The 20,224-nt window shown below is 35.2% G+C and overlaps 3 protein-coding genes across 3 annotated transcripts; all 3 read left to right on the top strand.

Annotated features, from left to right (window-relative positions):
* The first annotated feature begins 266 nt into the window (after positions 1-266).
* LOC145611254 (uncharacterized) lies at positions 267-8,705 on the top strand. Its single transcript, XM_081666565.1, has 9 exons — positions 267-650; positions 2,242-2,306; positions 2,511-2,559; positions 4,978-5,072; positions 5,261-5,346; positions 6,132-6,191; positions 6,286-6,367; positions 8,154-8,267; positions 8,398-8,705. Exons 1-9 carry the CDS (start codon positions 464-466, stop codon positions 8,557-8,559), a joined length of 900 nt encoding a protein of 299 aa, XP_081522691.1. The 5' UTR covers positions 267-463; the 3' UTR covers positions 8,560-8,705.
* Positions 8,706-11,257: 2,552 nt separating this feature from the next.
* On the top strand, positions 11,258-15,076 carry LOC145610007 (GTP-binding protein YPTM2-like). The gene is made up of 8 exons (XM_081665255.1): positions 11,258-11,520; positions 11,932-12,004; positions 12,129-12,176; positions 13,000-13,047; positions 13,128-13,199; positions 13,292-13,447; positions 14,175-14,278; positions 14,669-15,076. Exons 1-8 carry the CDS (start codon positions 11,507-11,509, stop codon positions 14,760-14,762), a joined length of 609 nt encoding a protein of 202 aa, XP_081521381.1. The 5' UTR covers positions 11,258-11,506; the 3' UTR covers positions 14,763-15,076.
* A 1,631-nt stretch (positions 15,077-16,707) lies between these two features.
* On the top strand, positions 16,708-19,818 carry LOC145612281 (anthocyanidin 3-O-glucosyltransferase 7-like). Its single transcript, XM_081667655.1, has 2 exons — positions 16,708-17,248; positions 18,886-19,818. The coding sequence occupies exons 1-2, from the start codon at positions 16,984-16,986 to the stop codon at positions 19,800-19,802; spliced, it is 1,182 nt and encodes a 393-aa protein (XP_081523781.1). The 5' UTR covers positions 16,708-16,983; the 3' UTR covers positions 19,803-19,818.
* The last annotated feature ends 406 nt before the right edge of the window (positions 19,819-20,224 follow it).

Below are 20,224 nucleotides of genomic sequence, written 5' to 3'. Positions count from 1 at the left end.
TACGAATATATGTTTCTCTAGTTGAAAAACTTGTAATCTTTCCATTACGTTTTTTCCAAAAACTATATTAGGCCTTGTTGTGCTTCGGCACCATCACACTTCCATGCTAACGACTAGAGCCTATATGCCTAATAGCCTACCTTTACCCTTGACCCATGGAGCACCCATCATCACCCATCATAGAACCATGGGTGCTCCACAAAATTATCGTGCCGTGTCAGCTTTTACACCCCTACACAAAAGCACAAAGTCCTAATCCCAAAAATTATACACAACAAAAACAAAACACAAAGATCTTGGAGCTTGCATTGGTTTTTCAGGATCCATGATTAATAACAGCAACACAACCAAGTAGTAGCAGTAGTACCCTGAACCACTGCAAGTCAAATCCCCTCGCTTTTTCTCTCTCTTCTCAAATCTCAATCACAAAACCACTGAAAAATTCAGATTTAAGAGAGAGAAAATGGTGACCAAATTAGACGAGACAGAGTTGAAGAGATTAGAATCTCAAGTTGAGCATGGTGGTGGAGGTGCTTGGGAATACCTTTGTTTGGTTCGTAAACTCAAAATTCGACGCTCTGATAAGGTTTTGAAGCATGGATTAACGATTTTGAATGATCCCAAGAAGCGATCTGCTCTTGCGGATGAAGGTACTTTCGAATTCAATCGATTTTGTTTAAATTGGATTTTGGTACTGGTTAATTTTTCTGGGTTTTACTTTGATTGTTTGTTCATCAATTTGGTTATTTACATTGATTAATGACATTAATTTGGGTATTTATTGTTGGGTATATTCCAATTTTCATGTTGGGTGATTGGAGTTTTGGTAATTAATGGTTGTTTTTTGATTAAATGTATTGTTGATTAGAATTTGTTGTTTTTGTATTCGAATAATTTTATGCTTGCAATCGTACTCAAAATTAGCTTACTTTCACTGATATTGAATTATATTTGGATTCTTTGTAATAAGCATATTCCAGTTTTGATGTATTGTTTGATTGGGGCAATTGTTTCCGGATATTAACGGTTAAATTGAAATTTAGATGTAGTGTGGATTGGAATTTGGTGATTTTATCCTTGCACTAAGATTAGTAGTGGTGTAATGGGCAGAAAAAAAGAATTATGTTGCTCAAATACCATCGCAGACTAATCTTTGATGTAGTCCACTGTTACTAAAGTGACAAGAATTAGCTGGCGAGTATAATTATTTGAGAATTTCTAATTGTGTGCTCGAATGCAATGTTGAAGGGTAAGGGAAGGAAGGGATGGGGAAGGGTGGACGGTGGAGTGGGCTTGTGTTTCGCCTCCAAAGCTTTGCAAAGGATTTGGTTTATCAAAGTAAATATTTATTTACTTTTCCCTTCTCTCCTCTTTCCCCTATTTGTATCCAAATAAAAGGAAAATAAATGATGAAAAGGATCATCACCCTAGCTCCCCCTATTTGTATCCAAACAAATGATGAAAAGGATCATCACCCTCGCTCCCCAAATCTTCTCATCCGAACACAGTATAAGTTTGGGAAATTATTTGTTAACACTTCACAAATGATTTTCAAGCTCCCCCATGTGAGACTCAGAGAGTATAGATATATATTGGGGTATACTAATTTGAATATTCCTTAATTAGTGTTTGGTGTGGTTTGTAATGGCCTTATTATGTATTCAAAGGACAGTTTGTGTGTGCTACTTTTGCCACTACTGTTCATCATTAGAATGTGATCTAAGACAGTTCTTAGATAATGCAACAGTCTATGGGCTTATCTTATGCTACAAACTAGGAGATCCAGATTCTAATTTCATTGTTTTGTCTAGAAAAAATTGGGGCTATATGCCTATATCCACCTCATAGCTCTCCTTGTGTGCCTACTTTTATGAGCAAATGAGCCTAGGTTGTGATCTTTAGCAACTTTGTTGAAAATTTCAATTTTTTGTTGCTAGACAAAAATAGGTAAACTTTCTTTAATTTATATAGTTTGATATTTACTTTTTCCTAATTTTCTTTTGAGAAAATGCTTTCTATTCATCTCTAGTGGAATTAGTTGTGCTACTTTTCTTAAGTAGGTTAAGGTTATAACAGTTACACGAGTAACAGATTAAAGGATAGGTAACAAAATAGGATATGTACTTTGTACTGGTTGGTAGTTATTATTTGTGTTTTGTGTAGCAAATTTTCAAGTTTCTCCATTTAAAAACATGGGTTTTAGGTCTCTTATTGAACTATAATATTGATTCTCTTTTGTAGAATGGACATTATATGAGCAAGTTGCCATTGCTGCCATGGACTGCAATTCTCTTGATACAGCAAGGGTATGTAATAATGCTTCATGCCATCTATGTTTATATGTCAATCATTGCTTAATTCACTCCCAAGTCATTGTCTTGCTCCACAAATTATGCTTAATACTCACCAAATGGATAAAGCTGGTTTTATTTCTTAATCACAACTCACAAGAATAGAATTACCTGTCATTTGTTTCTCCCTATGGATCTATTGATGTAAAGTTTTTGCAGGACTGCATTGAAATTCTGAGCAAGAAATTCCCAGACAGCAAAAGAGTTGGTGAGTTGTTCCCATTGACTTGTGTATTACTTGATCCATTGACTTGTGCAAGATAAACTGTGATTTGTTGATTTGTATTGGATCATAAGAGATTAGGTTTTACATTTACACAATGATAATGTTAACCTATAGATTCCTTCAACATTTGTGTGACTTCTCATGTACTGAACCCTGTTACCTTTTTTTCTCCTTTATTTATAAAAATAAAATTCTCAATTGTGAGGCAACTAATTTAGGTTTAGAATGAGATAGGCTGCACTTGTATGAGGTTCATTCTCTGATGGAAGCAAACGGATCTATTTGTTAATGAATTTGATCAAGGAAGTAAGAAAGATGGTTATTTGCTATATGTTATTGTGTACCTTTCTACTCGAAATTAAATTGGTTTCTGAACAAACTCATGGTTTATAATCTATATTGTGTGCAAGGGTCACCTAAGCTAGATGTATTCAATTTGTTATAACATTAGTTAAAAGGTTAATGTAAATTACGTATAGTTTGATATGGAATTTCTATGCCTATGTTCAGTTAATGCATCTCCAGTTGCAATTGTGTTTTTCTTCGTTGATGTCTATTGCCATGCACTACTGCTGAGAATGTTGATGAGAAAATAATGCTGAAAGACACATGTATGCTATGTCATAATCTTGGATTTCCAATGCATTCACATCATACTACTCACAAAGTCTATTAATCTTCAAAAGATTATCTTAAATCGAACAATCTGTCAGCGCAATTACAGCAATACCAAGAACAAATGTGTATTGTGAGGGACAAAGGTGGTCTGATGTGAAAATGGGATGCATAAGGAAGGTTTTTTTTTTTTTTTTTTTTTTTTTTTTTTTAAATTTTAATTTTGACTTATCAAAGTGAAATTATATAATGGAAAATACATAATGTTTGCCCATAAGGAAGAAGACATTTTTCATATTAATATGCGAAATGGATATGTGGTCTGCATTTTCATTCTTTAATGGTGTTGGTTTTGGACCTTTTCTCAAATGAAAATAATGTTGTTGGGTCCAACCGGCGAAACAAGGTTATATGGTCTAAGAAGCCTCATAAAAAGATCTCTAGAGCATTACATGTAACTAAGAGAGAGTTCAGTCTTTATTTTGAGCATGATGTGTGCATTCGAGTGAACCAAAGCACATAATCATTTCTACTGCCCTAATTAGCAGCATCATATCAAATTGTTAGTGTTAATAGCGGTTGTGGTTACCTGCTTTAACAGTTTGATTTAAAGTCTAAGGAATACAAGGAATTATTAAATGATCTAGCACAGTATGTGCTTAAGGTCTGGGTAATGCCTTTTGGTTGAAGGGATGTTGTGATAGAGGAGGATGGCCGAAAATTAAAATGTTGTGACTTGAAGCTTAGTCATTAGCGTGAAGAATTAGGTACATATTAACATAGGCTTTAAGATAAAGCAGATCTTGCTTGTAAGATTGACACCCAAGAAGTTCAGGTGAAGTATTTGGCCACAAGTTAGAGAGGATGGTCCAAGGATTTGAATATTTTGACAGAAGGTAAGAACTGATGCTGTGAGCAAAAGCAGGATGCTATACTATGTGGTTTATCAATCTTAGACAACAAAAGGCTCAAAGTTGGACTCACAGATTGAAAAGAAAAGATGTCTGTTGAGAATACAAAATATGTCAGCAAGGACATGGGGATCGCTTTTTCTAAATATAAACCTAGTATAATGAACTTCAGGCATTAGAATATAAATATAGCTCTGTTCGGAAAGGGTTTATTCTTTCACAGTTCCTCATTAGGAGGACCAACCTGAAGTAAAATAGTCCTAAAAAATGAGCAGTTGAGTGCAAACTGTAGATCCCATGAATCAATTTGTTTTGTCTGTGAGTATGAAGGTGAAATCCTTGTTAACAATCTTTGATTGATGGATCAATTTTATCAATTTTTTCGGTTATAAATATGTATCGAATGATCTCTGTTACTCTTACTATCGAAGGTTTCTTCTCCAATTGTTTCAGTCTCATATCCTACACCATGAATGGTTATAGATACCCAGGTGTGATACATAATACTAATTGGAGAAACAAAAGTTTACGGATCCATGTCAAATGCTTTATATGAAATTGGAACCTCTAAAGAGTGAAGTGACATATTGTTCAACAACTGTGGATCACATGGATGTTTATTTTTAATGTTACATGTGCTGGAGAACTTAAAGGGAATTGTAGTACTAATGCATATATGTGTTCATACTTCATAGTAGAAAATATAATTTGGCAGCTCTTGTACACCATTAGTTTGCCAATGTGTATAGGAATATAGGCTCTATGTTCTAAGTGTAAGTAGACAAAGTAGTTATAGAACAATCGAGAGTCGGATTTAGCAATAAGGCTATTTATAAACTTAGTTTTGATGTTCTGTACGTTGAATGTTTTACAGGTAAGTTAGAGGCTATGTTGCTAGAAGCAAAGGGTTGTTGGGAAGAGGCAGAAAGTGCTTACACAAGTCTTCTTGAAGACAATCCACTTGATCAAGTAAGTTTCATTTTCCTTGGTTGCCTACACCCTCCTGTTTCTCATCACTGTTGCATCTATTGAACCTTTAATGAGCTGACACTTGATGGCCTGTGAGGCTGTGATTCGTCTTGTCTGTTACTGAAGCAGTCAGTTTGTGGAACTTATTTTATATCTGAAGCAATCACATTAATAATTTTTCTCTGTAGGTGGTCCGTAAAAGAAAAGTGGCCATGGCAAAGGCTAATGGTGATCTACTTAAGGCCATTGAATCCCTTAACAAATATTTGAAAGTGTAAGGCTCTTGCATCAGAATATCAGAATTGCTGGTGGTTTATGTCTACTTTGTTACTCCCTCCCATTGAAATGATAGACATAGATTACATTTGTGTTTATCATTGTATTTTACACAGTATCAAACTTTTCCTTAGAAATCAATAAAAGTTATTATTTTTTTTTTCTTTTGTCCAAATTAAGAGCAATATACATGATAATCAGACTTTTCCATACCAGTTCTGTACAACCAACCAGAGTAAGGCCCTGTTCTCTTCACCTTAATTTTGCTGAACTGAAATTATTTTTACTGAACTGAAATTATTTTTGCTGAACTTAAATTATTTTTACTGAACTTAAATTAATTTTACTGAACTGAAATTATTTTTGCTGAACTGAAATTATTTTTGCTGATTTTCTATTATAATTCTTCTTTAAGAAAACTGAATTTTACTGAACTGAACTTATTTTTACTGAATTGAAATTATTTTATTTGAACTGAAATTAATTTTACTGAATTGAACTTATTTTTACCGAACTGAAATTATTTTTACTTAATATTAATTTTTTAAGGTGAACAGAACAGGGCCTAACATTTCCACTAAGAAAACTGGATTCTTCCTGCTTAGTTACCCAATGCATGGTGATGTAAAGATAGCATGTCGTGACCATCTTAGTGATTTGTCCTATTTAATATTGAAATAATAATTGCATTTAATTTCCCCTCTTTTGAAGTAATTACAGTGTTTCTACAACTTTATGTATCTGAGATCATGAGAAGTCATTCATTTGTCTTGTTTTTGCTAGATTTATGGCAGATAATGATGCATGGAGGGAACTTGCAGAAATCTATGTCTCACTGCAGATGTAAGGCATCTTGACTTGTAAATCATTCAAATTTATGTGCCTCTAACTTACAAACTCCTTCCCGCATGCTTAAAATAATGCTTTATGTATTTAGGTATAAGCAAGCTGCTTTTTGCTATGAGGAGCTCATATTAGCTCAACCCACAGTACCTTTGTATCACCTTGCTTATGCTGATGTAAGTACTTTTACTCTCTTTCAAACTTTTATTTTTGGAGGTTTTGTGTAATATTACTGGAGAACCTTTTGACTAGAATTGGAACCATTAGAATCAACCTAGATAAGCCTGCATCCTGGAATTGGAGGCCTGAAAGTCCTATACGTATTATTTGGGGGCAGCAATGAAATTTCTAGAACCAAATTCGATAAAGAAAGTGGTATTATCTGTGGACATGAGTGATTCCTAATTCTCCCTTTTATTCAACACCACCAACTTACCATGGAGTACTTTGCAGTTCTGATACAAAATTGTGCTTGTGAGTAGTCCCATTGATGGACTTAGACATTTTTTGAAGTGGGTGCAGACATGCAGTATAGTTTTGTATTTAACATGTCAAATTAAAAAGTAAGCGAAGTTAAAAATGGGGATGTTTTGATTGTCAAGTGTGGATAGAGAGCATATTTTGAGCTCTTAAAGGCTTAAAGTTGTAATCTTCAAGTAAAAATGTGTTACATGAAGCACCTTGCAGTTTATATTATAACATGAATTAACTTTTTTCAGTATTGCTCCATTGTATGTACACTAAATGGTCCAAATGGCACTTAGCCTTTGTATTTTGTTAACGGCCCTACTAAAATTGGTTCTGACTAAAGTGGACATTATTTTGACCAGGCAGGTTTTAGAGCAATATTCTGACTCAGCCCATAACGACCCTTATTTTATTGCTAACCCTAGCCTGACTCAGGCTGCTAACAATTTTGATTCGTCCGAATGACCTGCCCCCGCACAATATACAGGTTTTAGCCTCTTAGGAGCACTCTAATGAGATGAATTATTAGGAAGCAGTATGTTAATCGAGTGAGATATTCTATTAAAGAAGGGTGGACAGTTATATTACACTCTGAATAACTATGGCTTATAGAAAATCTGCAGTTAACAGATTGAATTGTATGAGCTATTAAATTATTGGTTCAGTAATTTTGATTAGCATGCATTATCATATTATGTGAAAGTGTCTATGAACCAGCATCTTGGCAAGTATGTACAGTAGACAATGTTATTTTGAAACTGATAGTTAGAAGCTTAGAACTGCAGTTTGGGATTAGTATTTTGGGTATGCTAATACTTTTATTTACCAATCACTGACCTGGTATATATATTTTGTCAAATCCTGAATGGATTAATACTCTCCTATAGCCCAAACCCTTTGCCTTTTTTTTGCTAGCTAAGGTTTGAGACACTGACATGTGCGAAAGGGAGGAGCTAGCCCTATAAATATAAAGGGAACAATTCATTGCATATGTGATTATCAATATGTCACAAATCTGTCACACTTCCAGCCATTCATGTTTTGTTAAGTTGTTGGCATGGCCTAGAACCCTAACATTAAGTAGGTTAACTATGACTACACTTTTTTTCTCACTGATTCTCTAATGTAGTGACTACGACTAGGACCATGTATTGTGGCAACAATAAACATGTGCTGGTTATGTCATATTTTCATTGATGTTGGAAATACTGAATTTTAAAAGTTATGTGTCTAATGTAATATTAATTTTCCAAGTGGATGGCGTGTATTTGCTCTTACAACTGTTATGTGTTAATGAGTTTCATTTCAAGGGATAAGATTCTTAAATTTTACTGCCACTTTCATAAGTTATATGCTATCCTTGTTGAGTGTTGACGATGGAATCATTGAATGGTGGCCTCGTGCCTGATGTTGGCTTGCGCTGTTTTCAGCTTACCTATAATATCTTTTAAGCTTGACATATATTCTGTTTAATTATTTTCTTTGGCCACATAGGTGCTTTACACACTTGGAGGATTGGAAAACCTTCAGACAGCCAAGAAATACTATGCTGCCACCATAGATTTTACAGGAGGCAAGAACACTAGGGCGCTTTATGGTGTTTGCCTGGTCAGTTTTGTTCTTTTGCTCCATTCTTACCTCCTACATGGCATATTTATTTGTTTCATCGCCCATCACATCCAACATCTACCTGCAAGTTGCCTTAAGTTGCTAATGATTTTCTTTACTCTAATTACAGTGTACTGCCGCTATCGGGCAGCTGGCCAAAGGCCGAAACAAGGAGGATAAGGAGGGTGAGTTGCATTCCCTTGCCGCCAAAGCCTTGGAGAGAGACTACAAATATAGGGCACCCGACAAGCTTCCTTTGCTGACATCTACCTTGAAAAACTTGAAACTTTAGTCACAGCTCTTCAATAATTGAGTTCTATGTTCATTTCATTGTTATTCTAACAGCGATAGAGGCCACAGTATCATGTGCTAATAGTGAAATTATCTAAATTTTGTTTCCTATGCATTTACTTATATTCATTATGTTTCTTCTTTTTCTATACTAGTTTTGATCCGTTACAGGGCTGTTTTTAACGATAATTCCTTTTGTTGGAATTTTACGCAATTGTGTTTAGAAGGATCTAATGTCGAATTACTCTGTATGTCAGTTAGATGTTTTTTTTAGCTGGGTTAGCAGATGATTAATATGCTCTCTAATTATTATGTACCCCGTAATATTTACATTTCTACGCTAAAGTGATAATTTCTAATAATGGTCCTAAGTTAATTATTAATTTGACGTAATATGCTGTGAGCCTGTGATTATCAATCATTGTAGTTGATTATTAATTTGACGTAATGTGTTGTGATTATCAATCATTTTGCTTTAATTGGTTAGGCGTAACACCTGGGAAAGCATCTGGGGTCTATTCGGCCAAGTTCTAGTTTTACGTCATTATTCAAATTAGAGTGATTTCCAATACAAAATACTTCACTAGAGAATGTCTAAAGCCCTATTGTCTCGAGCCCTTTCCCTAAATAATGCTAGCAAAACGCCCAATTCCCAAATTACGGTCTCTTTTACAAATATTCTCACTTTACCATCCACGTCACCGGTTCAAGGGAATTATATTATTTAATTGAAAAACCGCTACTTCAAGTAGCGGTGTACGTTGGAAAACCGCTACTTGAAGTAGCGGTTTATACTAACTAAAAACCGCTACCTCAAGTAGCGGTCTCTTGTTTGATAAAAATCCACTACCATAGTACCATTTATTCAAGCAGCAAGGATTTTTGCCTCAACTACGAAGAACACCTCCACCCTTTCTGGTGGTGCTCCTCCCCTACCGCCGCTGGCTTCTTGCCACCCTACTGACATCGTTTTAGCCCCCCAACCCCATCCTGGTGCTGCTGTAAATTAGGGGTCATATGAAGAGTTATTTTATAAACCCTAATTTTGTTTTCACCTAATTAACTTGTTAATTTTGTTCTTATTTTCATTTTACATAATAAATTTGACAAACAATAAGCATTGATTTTGAAGATTGTATATAAAGATGGGCAACGGGCCGTGCCTGGCCGTGCCGCGGTGGTGGGCGTGCCGTGTCGGCTCCGCGGCGGGCCGTGCCGTGCCTAAATTTGGCACACCCAGCCCACGGCACGGCCCACGTGCCTGGCGGGCCGTGCCGGGCCGCGGGCCAAACCGTGCCACTTTTCTTTTTTTCTTTTTTTTCTTTTTTACAAAAATGAACGTAAATAAAAAACGATATATAAATATTTTTAAGTACAGCTTAGTTTTATATAAATGATGTTATTAACTTATGTTTATGTTAATGTTAATTATTTTGTTTTGAACAACTTTATTTTAATTAAGGTTATATAAATTATTTATCTAATTAGGTTTAAGTTTATATAAATAATTTTATTAATTTAGCAAAAAACAACAATACATATAATAAAAATTAAATTACTATTGCCGTGCCAGGCCGTGCCACGTGTCGTGCCGGGCGTGCCAACCCACGGGTCGGCCACCGTGCCTTGTGCCGTGCCTGTGCCGATTCCCAGATTTTTGTTCACGGCACGGCCCACGGCCCACAGGTGGGCCGCCGTGCCGTGCCGGGCCTGTGCCGGCACGGCCCATGCCCATCTTTAATTGTATATAATGGTGAGCTTATAAGAACAACAAGAATAAAGCTTGCGAGTTGCGACTGGTTTCCATGTTGAAACCCACTACTTTGTTTTGACATAAACCGCTACTTCAAGTAGCGGTTTCTATTTTGAAAACCGCTACTTCAAGTGGCGGTTTTCTGATATATACCGCTATTTCAAGTAGCGGTTTATAGCTGAACCAACAAAAAAAAAACGGTTTATTTCTTTTAGCTTACGTGGACGGTATAATGGGAATTAAAAAAAAGATTGACCGTAATTTGGGAATTGGGTGTCTTGCTAGCATTATTTAGGGAAAAAGCTCTATTGTCTCAAAAAAAAAAACAGTATTTTTAAAGAATATCCATTCAACAAAAATAATTTTAGTTTAACAAAATAAGGTGAATAAAATAAAGTGTAAATTTTTTAATTAGGACACATTCTAACAAAATTATCGGCATTCTTTCCACATCATCCGTTATAAGCATTTTATTTTTTTTTGCCGATTTAGGGCCTGTTCTGATTTGCTGAGCTATACTGAATTGATTGGAGCTGAACTGAATTGAATAGAGCTAAAATGAATTGTTTATGAGAGAAGGAAATTAAAAATTGACTGAACTGAAATGAAATAAACTGAACTGAATTGATTGGAGCTGAACTGAACTGAACGGAAATTAAGCTGAAGAGAATAGACCCTTATATTAAAACCACTAATTAAACTAGCATGTTAACCTTAAATAAAACCGCTAATTAAATTAGCGGGTGATGAGTTGTATCGCCACTCGAATACACCCTGACCCATCACTAGATCCATCCAGTATATGCATCTACTTGTTGGGTTAAGAATTACCCGAATTAATTATACTCTCTCCGTCCCATAACATAGTCTGAACTAATAACTAAAGAAAAAGCTAATACACCTGGCTAAGGAAAAGAAGCCGTGCACAGCAGTTCATAAGACACAAAGATCCCGGCCTTCACACGTTCTTCTAAAGTATAAACACTGGTCACCCACACACGCACTATTTCTTTTTCTCAATCGTCGGTCTCATTAACAAATTACCCCCAATTTTTTTGCAACCACGATTCCCCCAAATCTCTGTATCCCTATTTTCTCTACTCAATCGATCTAATTCTACTCTTTCACTCGTCAATTTTTCTGGGTGAAAGATCGATTTAATCTAGGGTTTCGATCATCTTCACGATTTGCCATCATGAATCAAGAATAGTATGTTCTCTTAATTTAGCTGATTGTTATTTATATTGCATTAATTTTGTTTTATTTCAGTTGTAGACTAGATTTTAGGGTTAGGGTTTTCTGATTTGGTATTTTAATTTTTTTTAATTGGGGCTAAATAGTGTAGGTTGTTTGGATGTTAGTAGAAGATTATGTAATTTTAAATAGGTGGACTTGTTTTTAATGATTATGTAATTAGTTATGGTTATGGTTATGGTTTGTTGATATTTTGCAAAAATTACAATGTATGTAAATAAATTGGTGAAAATGTAGTTCTTTGGAAATGATTGATGAAATGGTGGGTTAATATAGACGTTATTCTGTAATTATGTTATTTTTTTCAGTCTAAGACAATTGATTGATGTGCTGTGATTTTGATGTTGAACAATGTCTGTGGTGCAGTGATTACCTTTTTAAGCTTTTGCTTATTGGAGATTCTGGTGTTGGAAAATCATGCCTTCTGCTGAGATTTGCGGTAAAATGTTAGCTTTGGGTTTTGTTTGTATTGCGGAAATGGGTCTCGACTCCTTTTCTGCTTCATGCTTCTGAAGGAATGATTATTATGTACTCAGTGGTGCTTTAATGCTTCTCTTATGCAGGATGATTCATATGTCGAGAGCTACATAAGCACAATCGGCGTTGATTTTGTGAGTATATTTTCCTGATGTGGCAATGAACTACTTTCCTCCTTCCTCTACCCCGTTATAAAAAGTTATGTTGAGTAGATTTGATTTTTCTTTAGACAGTTAGAACTGTAAATTTTACTTGGTGTGAAATAATTGTCTGTTTCATGTTCTAGTTATAGGACTTTGTTATAAAACCCTATATCTGGAAGTTGAGACATTAATTGGTGATATGAAACATTCGAACATGTAGGGCTGTTAGTCAGCTAAGTGAGGTGATCCTTGCTTTGGTATTAGCCGGTTGTCTGTAGGCATAAAGATTTATTCTACCCATTGCTGTAATGTCACATTTGTATATTGAATGTGAAGGGTTGAGGTACTTTGACTAGTTAAAATACAGTTGATCAGTCTAAGATGTTATTCCTAAAAGGCTAAAAATTTCAGTCCTTTCCCTTTTTTTTTTTTTTTTTTTTTTTTTTTTACTCTTTTCTTGTCTTTTCATGTATTTGCTCTTTCTTATCTTTACTTCCACTCCTTGAAGTCTGAACAATGATAAGTATTTAAGTAAAATATTTCAAAGACTATTTCTTTTGCTTTTTTTAGAAGTACCGGAATATATGAGTTGTAAAATGTTAGTGTCCTTGTTTCTAGGTATCATGATTTTTTTTTAACTGTATCATTTTCTTTATGTTTAATATAATAAAATGTTTCCCTTTGTCAAACTCTTGGATCCATAGTTCCATACTTAAGTTGGACACTCATTCTTGAGTTTGAGCATCTAGAAAAAAAGAAATAGTGACAGATTTACTTTACTGATCAGTTTTCTGAAATAAATTTTCTTTTGTAGAAAATTCGTACGGTCGAGCAAGATGGAAAAACTATTAAGCTTCAAATTGTAAGTATGTGCATTTTTGCTGTTGCTATGTGAATTGTAAGCTTGGAAACAGACTTTGATGTCACTCTTGCCCAATATAGTGGGATACTGCAGGACAAGAACGTTTTCGGACTATTACAAGTAGCTACTACCGTGGTGCTCATGGGATTATAGTAAGCTGATAAATCTTTGTATTCATATCTAAAAGTCATAGTGCCTTGTTAATGTTTGTGTTTTCTTTGCATTAATGTGATGTTTCTTTTAGATTGTGTATGATGTAACAGATCAACAAAGCTTTGATAATGTCAAGCAATGGCTGAACGAAATTGATCGCTATGCAAGTGACAATGTTGTCAAAATTTTGGTCGGAAACAAAAGTGATTTGACTTCTAACAAGGTGGTTTCATATGAAACAGCAAAGGTATTGTTAGCCTACTCTTGGACTTTGATTTTATATCATCTATTCATTCCGAGGTTTTTGGTGTTGGATCAGCCTGCTATGATGAATCGTCATCTAGGTCAATGCTACTTTCTGTCTGCAAAAATGAAATATTGAGAGAAGATCGATTTTAAATTTCATCCTTTTGGAAGAATGTGTGCTTTTTGAAACCTAAGTGTCACCTTCTCTTGCTGCAAGCCATCTATCCCACTTGTCATCTGGTGCCATTGAAAGACAAATGTAGTCCCTAGTGTAGAAAGTGTGGTCAATTTCCAATGTGAAGGACCCTATAAAGAAATAAGAACCTATATTTCGAAAAGAGTCATCCTATTAGCATTTAGCAATATGCTGATAATTGAAACTGGCCTTATCCAATTGTAGGAACCATGACTATGTATGTTCTTTGTGTAGGGTTTTTTTTGTTGTTTCAATTGTGGATTAAAATACTTAAAATTAGTGAAATTTGTCTCCTGGAGCTCAAGTGGAAGTCATTTTGATCAGTAGAGGGAATGAATTATGATACATCTATTGCTATGGCCTATGGGTATGAATTATGATACATTGAAAATAGGGAAAGCACATCCAAGATAAGATTTCTGTTGACCATCTGGCTGTTTGATATAGTTAAATTGGAATTGTTGTTATTTTGACGATTTTATTTGATGATGAGGTGTTTGAAAACTAATTATGCTTCTGATCTTTTGTGAAGGCATTCGCTGATGAGATTGGAATCCCATTCTTGGAAACAAGTGCTAAGAATTCAACAAATGTAGAAGACGCATTCATGACAATGGCTGCAGAGATCAAAAAAAGGTTAATTTTGCTTTCTCTTTTCTGAGAAAAACCAAATCAATATGGTCATCATCATTTTTCGATAGCTTTTATATGAACCAAGTCCTATGATGTTTACAAGATGGATTTGAGCAAATATGATGATGTATGACCTTGTATATGTGCTGGATTTATTATTCAACTTTGGGAAAAGCCCTATATCAAAATTCTGCAGAGTAATTGTTTCAGATTACAAGATTAGGTGGTTAACACTTAGCAGTCTAAAGAGCATCTTGTGTTATGGCCTGGCTATGTTTGTAATCCTTGTTGGGATATAGATTTCTGCTTCACTATGTTCTACACTTTTAATTGATGATTATCCTTTTGGCTGGAAAGTCGTAATGTTTTCTAATTCACTTTTTCCGTTTGTAGAGTGGCAAGCCAACCAGCATCCAGCGCTACCAGACCAACAACAGTACCAATCCGTGGGCAGCCTGTGGGACAGAAGTCCAACTGTTGCTCGTGATTTGTGAGTCTTTCTGTTATGCTTTTAATCAGGGCATGCCATAGAGCAGGACTGCACAACCAAAGAAAAGTGACAGGGTGTGTTGTTCATCAGTCTTATTGCAAGTTTCATGTCTGTATATTATGTTTTACTCAATGAAATTGATGTGTGATCTTTTATGTGTTGGATAGAATTTAAAATTCGTTATTCTCATCAACAGTAGCTTGATATACACTTAAAAGTGGTGGTTGTTCTGGACCCAATGAAACTGTTCTATTTGCTTTTAAGCATCTAATTTGGATCTTTTTAATCATGTTATTTTAGATTATTACCCATATGCCCTTTCTCACGAAGACAAATGGGAGCCTGGGTGGTGAACTAAACTGCCCTGGACTTGATTCTCAGATTGATCCTTCCTCGAGCAGAGGGTAGGGAGTCTGTATTAGCTTGTGCTCTATCTAGCTATGTAGCTATGCTTGTAAGTGAACAAAAAAGGAGACCCACTGCCCCTCTGACTGAGAAATGGTTCGCCAGAACCTTCCTGCTGGAAATCATCTAGCACCAGACATCCCTATCTGGCCACTAGAAAAACTCTCCGGTCTCCCCATTATAATACTACTACCGTTTTAAAATAAATGTTACACAGGTTGGGCTTTCCAATTAAGGAATAGGCGAGGTTACAGCTCAACCGATGAGAGGAATCATGTCATGAGTACCAGAATGGGTATTTAGCAATTAATATGGAACTCTTGATTCTATTCTTTTTTATTTTATTTTTTTGAAGAAATTAATATGGAACTTTTAAATTAGGGGAATGTAGTGCTCCTTAATTAATACGGAGTAGAAAAAGGAGGAAGTATAAGGATAGTTGTTGCTTCCCTATTTAATCTAACCAATGAATTGACAAGTCGGTGTATAGATTTTTTTTTTTTTAATGGAATAGGGAGGGGTGATTTCATTTAATAATAATAATCATTCGGTACTTACAATCATCCTTTAAGAGATCTAAATTTTCAATACAAGAATTAAATACCCCTAAACTAATGGCATCGCTTCTGAACTGCTCCTGAATAATTTTAGATTTCTTTGCATCGTTCTTGACAGAGCTCCATTGATGTATAGCTGCAAAAGAGATATAACTTGATTGATCACCAAGATCTGTAAATTTGTCAAACGAATCTTCTAAATCTGCACCCCTATACCAATAGACGTGCAATTCCACAAATTTACAAGACGAATCTTCTAAATTTGTATCCCTGCACACACTAAAACCAAACAACCAAATAATACTAAACCCTACATGGAGGGACTGACTATAATCACCATACTTATGGTGATGTTTATTGGCCAAAAACATTAAATTAAAGAAGAATTTGGGGCTAATTGATGTCAGCCCCTAAGTTTTAATATGGTGGTTAGATTTGAAAAGAGAGAACAGAGAAAATTTTAGGGTTTTTAAGAGAGAGAAAAGTTAAAATCATGTTCATACACTAAGTATTATAATTGTCTATAAGTTGTATTTCTCTAAAAAAAATTTATATTTCAATAATTAATAATTTAAAATGGCTCGGATATTATCTAGTTACGTGTATGGCCACAAAGTCATACTTTTTCCGTTCTATTAATATTGCAACAAGGAGGAAATTACGCATCTCAAAACACATTTTATATGCTAAATATCTATAATTGTGTAAGAGTATTGTGAAAGTATTTTATGGGACGAATTCAACAAGATCCCACATGACTATATTTTGTTTAACGTATAAGTCATATTATATGGTTAAACAAGAGTAATAAATAGTGCAAAAAGTCCATTGTTGTAGTATTAATAGAACGGAGGAAGTAAATGTTGTTGGTAGTTGATTTGAATTCCTTTGGTACGCCTTGTGATTTTCAGAGGACACATTGACATTATCTACTTGTACGGAGTTGGTTATCAATTCAGTTCTTTTTTTAGCAGCAGGCTTATCATATTCCATACACCTCCAACAATAACACCATTAGCACAACATACCTCGTCCAGCCTTACATCCTATGGACACCCCTCACCACCACGTCGCGGTTTGCGCATTCCCATTCGGAACCCATGCTGCCCCTCTCCTCCACCTAATAAATCACCTCGCATCCGCTTCACCCAACACCCGCTTCTCATTTCTCAACACTGTCAAATCCAATTCTGCATTGTTCAGCACCAAGAATAACGCTACTAACGTTATCCCATGCAACCTCGAGGAAGAGAACAATGAGACGGGGGGTAACAATAACCCCATTGAGAACTTCATTGTTTCCGCCCCATCGAGTATCCGACGGGCGAATGGAGGAGGTTGAGGAGGAAGTTGGTGTGAAGATTAGTTGTGTGATATCTGATGCGTTTCTTTGGTTTTGTTGTGAGATTGCTGAGGACAGGGGTTTGTCTTGGTTTCCTATTTGGACTGCTAATGTTGTTAGTCTTTCTGCTGCTTTTTATACTGATGTTCTTCGGACTAAATTTGGCATTCTCAAACAAGGTATTCTATATATACTCCTTCCGTTCGATATTATTTATTTGTTGGGAAATTCAATTATAATCGATTTTTTTATGAAAATGTGACAGTTTTTTTTACATCTGACATTGATTTATGCGATTTATAATAAGCATTATGAAAATTGGTGTTCATGCTAAAAGAACTAAATTACCTTATGGCTTGTTTGGATTTAAGGTTTTCGTTTCAAATCCAGGAATTAAGTCAATTGTCTTGTTTGAATAATGCAAACAGTTGGATTTGTATTTGGCCCAAATCCAAGTCAATTACAAAATCAGTCAAGTTTGATGAATTTAGTCATTTTTATTTGGGAGCTAGTTAAACTAATCATCTAATCAGTTTAAATTTACGTAGTACTTCGTGTTTGTTAAGCCAAATTTTATCTTCTTTCGTGCTATTTTCTCTTCTCTCTCCTCCAAAGCTCCGACCGACACAACTTTCTCTCTCTATCCTCCATTACTACAACCACTCACAAGCTGTTTTTGGTAGATTTGAAGCAAACTACAAGTATCAAAGCATTGATTTGATAATTTTACAGCTGATTTTTTTTTTTTCAATTCAAATAATCAAATTGGGGCAACGGTTAAGACATAAATTTTTTTTTAAAAAAGTACTTGTATGAATTTGTTAACAAAAGAGCTTTCAAACTTTGAATTTAATTTACAAAGTTTTTAGGAAAATTTAAATGGTTTTAATTTAGAATTGGATTATCGTTGCTTTCTTTTCCCAAATTTTATTTGGACACCTAGTTGTAGTTTCTGATGACATCGTTGTATGATTTGATGATTGATTGATTACCAAAGAAGTTGATGCATGTGTTGTTGTCATTCAATGAGTTAACCATTGATTAATGTAGATAAATCATTCATAAATTTCCAGATTTACTTCACAAATTCTACTCACCTCCAAACACCATTTAGAATTTGAAATCATAGAATTAAAATTCGAATGTTTCCCAAACATATTTGAATTCTATGATTTGAAATGAATCATTTGAAATTAATCACTTGTATCCAAACGCAACCTTAGGTTTAATAAAAGAAAAATAGAAATTTTGTCAGATGATAGAGCCTGAGAGTCTAAGAAAGATCTTTAAGTATTCTCCTTGTCTTTTCGATTAGGATCTTGCTAAGAACTTATCCACTCATCAAATTTTCACTTAACTTATTTGAACGAATTTTTTTAGTTGTAATTTGAACTTGGATAACCCTTATCAAAACTTGTTTTTTTTTTTCCCGAACGGAACTAATTTGAATTTGTTAATTTATCTAAACTTATTAGACATGAATAAGTAAAAATAAAGTGAACATAACCGGCCCTAAAAATAGTATTTAAAATGATATTAATTTAGAATGAAATGCATGCCAAAATTATGCGGCGATCAGTATAATTAATGTTTAGTTCAACTTAATAAATCTACTTTTAGTTATCTTATCCAATGCCTCCAAAGCGTCCGTTAGGTTTTGCCTTTCCAAATACTCTTATCACAAAAAGAAATTGTGTTTCTTTGCATATTTTTTTTTGGGAGCTAAGTTGCTTAGCTTTTGCTGTTCTTTGTAAATAATTCAGTTTTACTACTATGAAATAAAATTCTTTGAAACATTTTTGTATCCTTTAACCAGGAATCGAAGGCCGAGAAGATGTACTAGTTGATTGTGTTCCTGGATTTTCGAATGTACGCCTTAGAGACATAGTAGATTGTGTTCCTGGATTTTCGAATGTACGCCTTAGAGACATAGTAGATTGTGTTCCTGGATTGGTTACAGAAAATATCGACTCGATTTTCGATCAAATGGTATACAAAATGGGACTAATGTTACCTAAAGCCAAAGCTGTTGTCGTAAACACTTTCGAGAATTTATCACCCACAATCACCAATGACCTCAAATCTAAAATAAGGTTGCTCTGTGTTGGACCGTTTCCTTTAATGTTTCCATCTGAAGTCGTTTTCGACAAATATGACTGTCTCCCTTGGCTAGACAAACAGAAAGAAAAATCTGCTGTGTACATTAGCTTTGGCACAGTAAAGGCACCCCCGCCACACGAGTTTGTAGCCCTTGCAGAAGCTCTGGAGTGTGCAGGTTTTCCTTTCTTATGGTCTATGAATGACTCGATTAAGAGGCACTTACCATCATGGTTCATAGACCGCGTTAAGGAAGATGAGGCTTTTGGGAAGATAGTGCAATGGGCACCACAAATGAAGGTACTAGGACACCCTTCCATAGGAGGGTTTGTAACACATTGTGGGTGGAACTCGGTCTTAGAGAGTATTGTGAACGGGGTGCCTCTTATATGTAGGCCGATGCTGGGGGACCAAAGGGTGAATCAGAGGTTTATTGAGTGCATATATAAATTCGGGGTTGAAGTTGAAGGCGGTGTTTTCACTAAGAGCGGGATGATCAAGGCGTTGCATCGAGTTTTGTCGAGCAATGAAGGGAAGGAAATGAGGAAGAATGTAGAAGTGCTTAGAGAGTTGGCTGAAGAAAGTACTAAACATGGTGGTAGCTCATTTGAGAACCTTAACAGTGTGTTTGGATAACATAAGAGGAAGGAAAAGAAGGGGAGGGAGGAGAAGAGGAGGGGAGGGAAAGGGAGGGAGAGAAGAATAGTGAGTTTTCCTTCCAAATCTCTCCATTGTTGGAGGGATCAATTTCCTACAATTTAATCCCTCCATTTCTCTCCCCTCCAATTCCCTTATTTCCTCATTTGTTATCCAAATGAAAGATATCACATCTCTCCATTTCCCTCCCCTTCTTTTCCTTCCATTTCCTTCTATCCAAACACACCGTAAGGCTTTGATAGTCACTAGTCCACTAGAAAGTTAATTCGTCTTTGAATGTTGTTCAAGATTTTGTCTTTGAATGTTCTTTGTAATAATTTAATTCTTCTAAGGATTAAACAACTAGCTTTGGAGTGACTGCGTCTTATGATAAAATCTTTACTAGTTACACTAACTGTTGC

Source organism: Chenopodium album, chromosome 24, assembly GCF_948465745.1.
Source record: "Chenopodium album chromosome 24, dcCheAlbu1.1, whole genome shotgun sequence".
Taxonomy (NCBI): Eukaryota; Viridiplantae; Streptophyta; class Magnoliopsida; order Caryophyllales; family Amaranthaceae; genus Chenopodium; species Chenopodium album.
The sequence above is the reverse complement of the archived record's forward strand: the minus strand, read 5'-3'. Positions and strand labels throughout refer to the sequence as shown.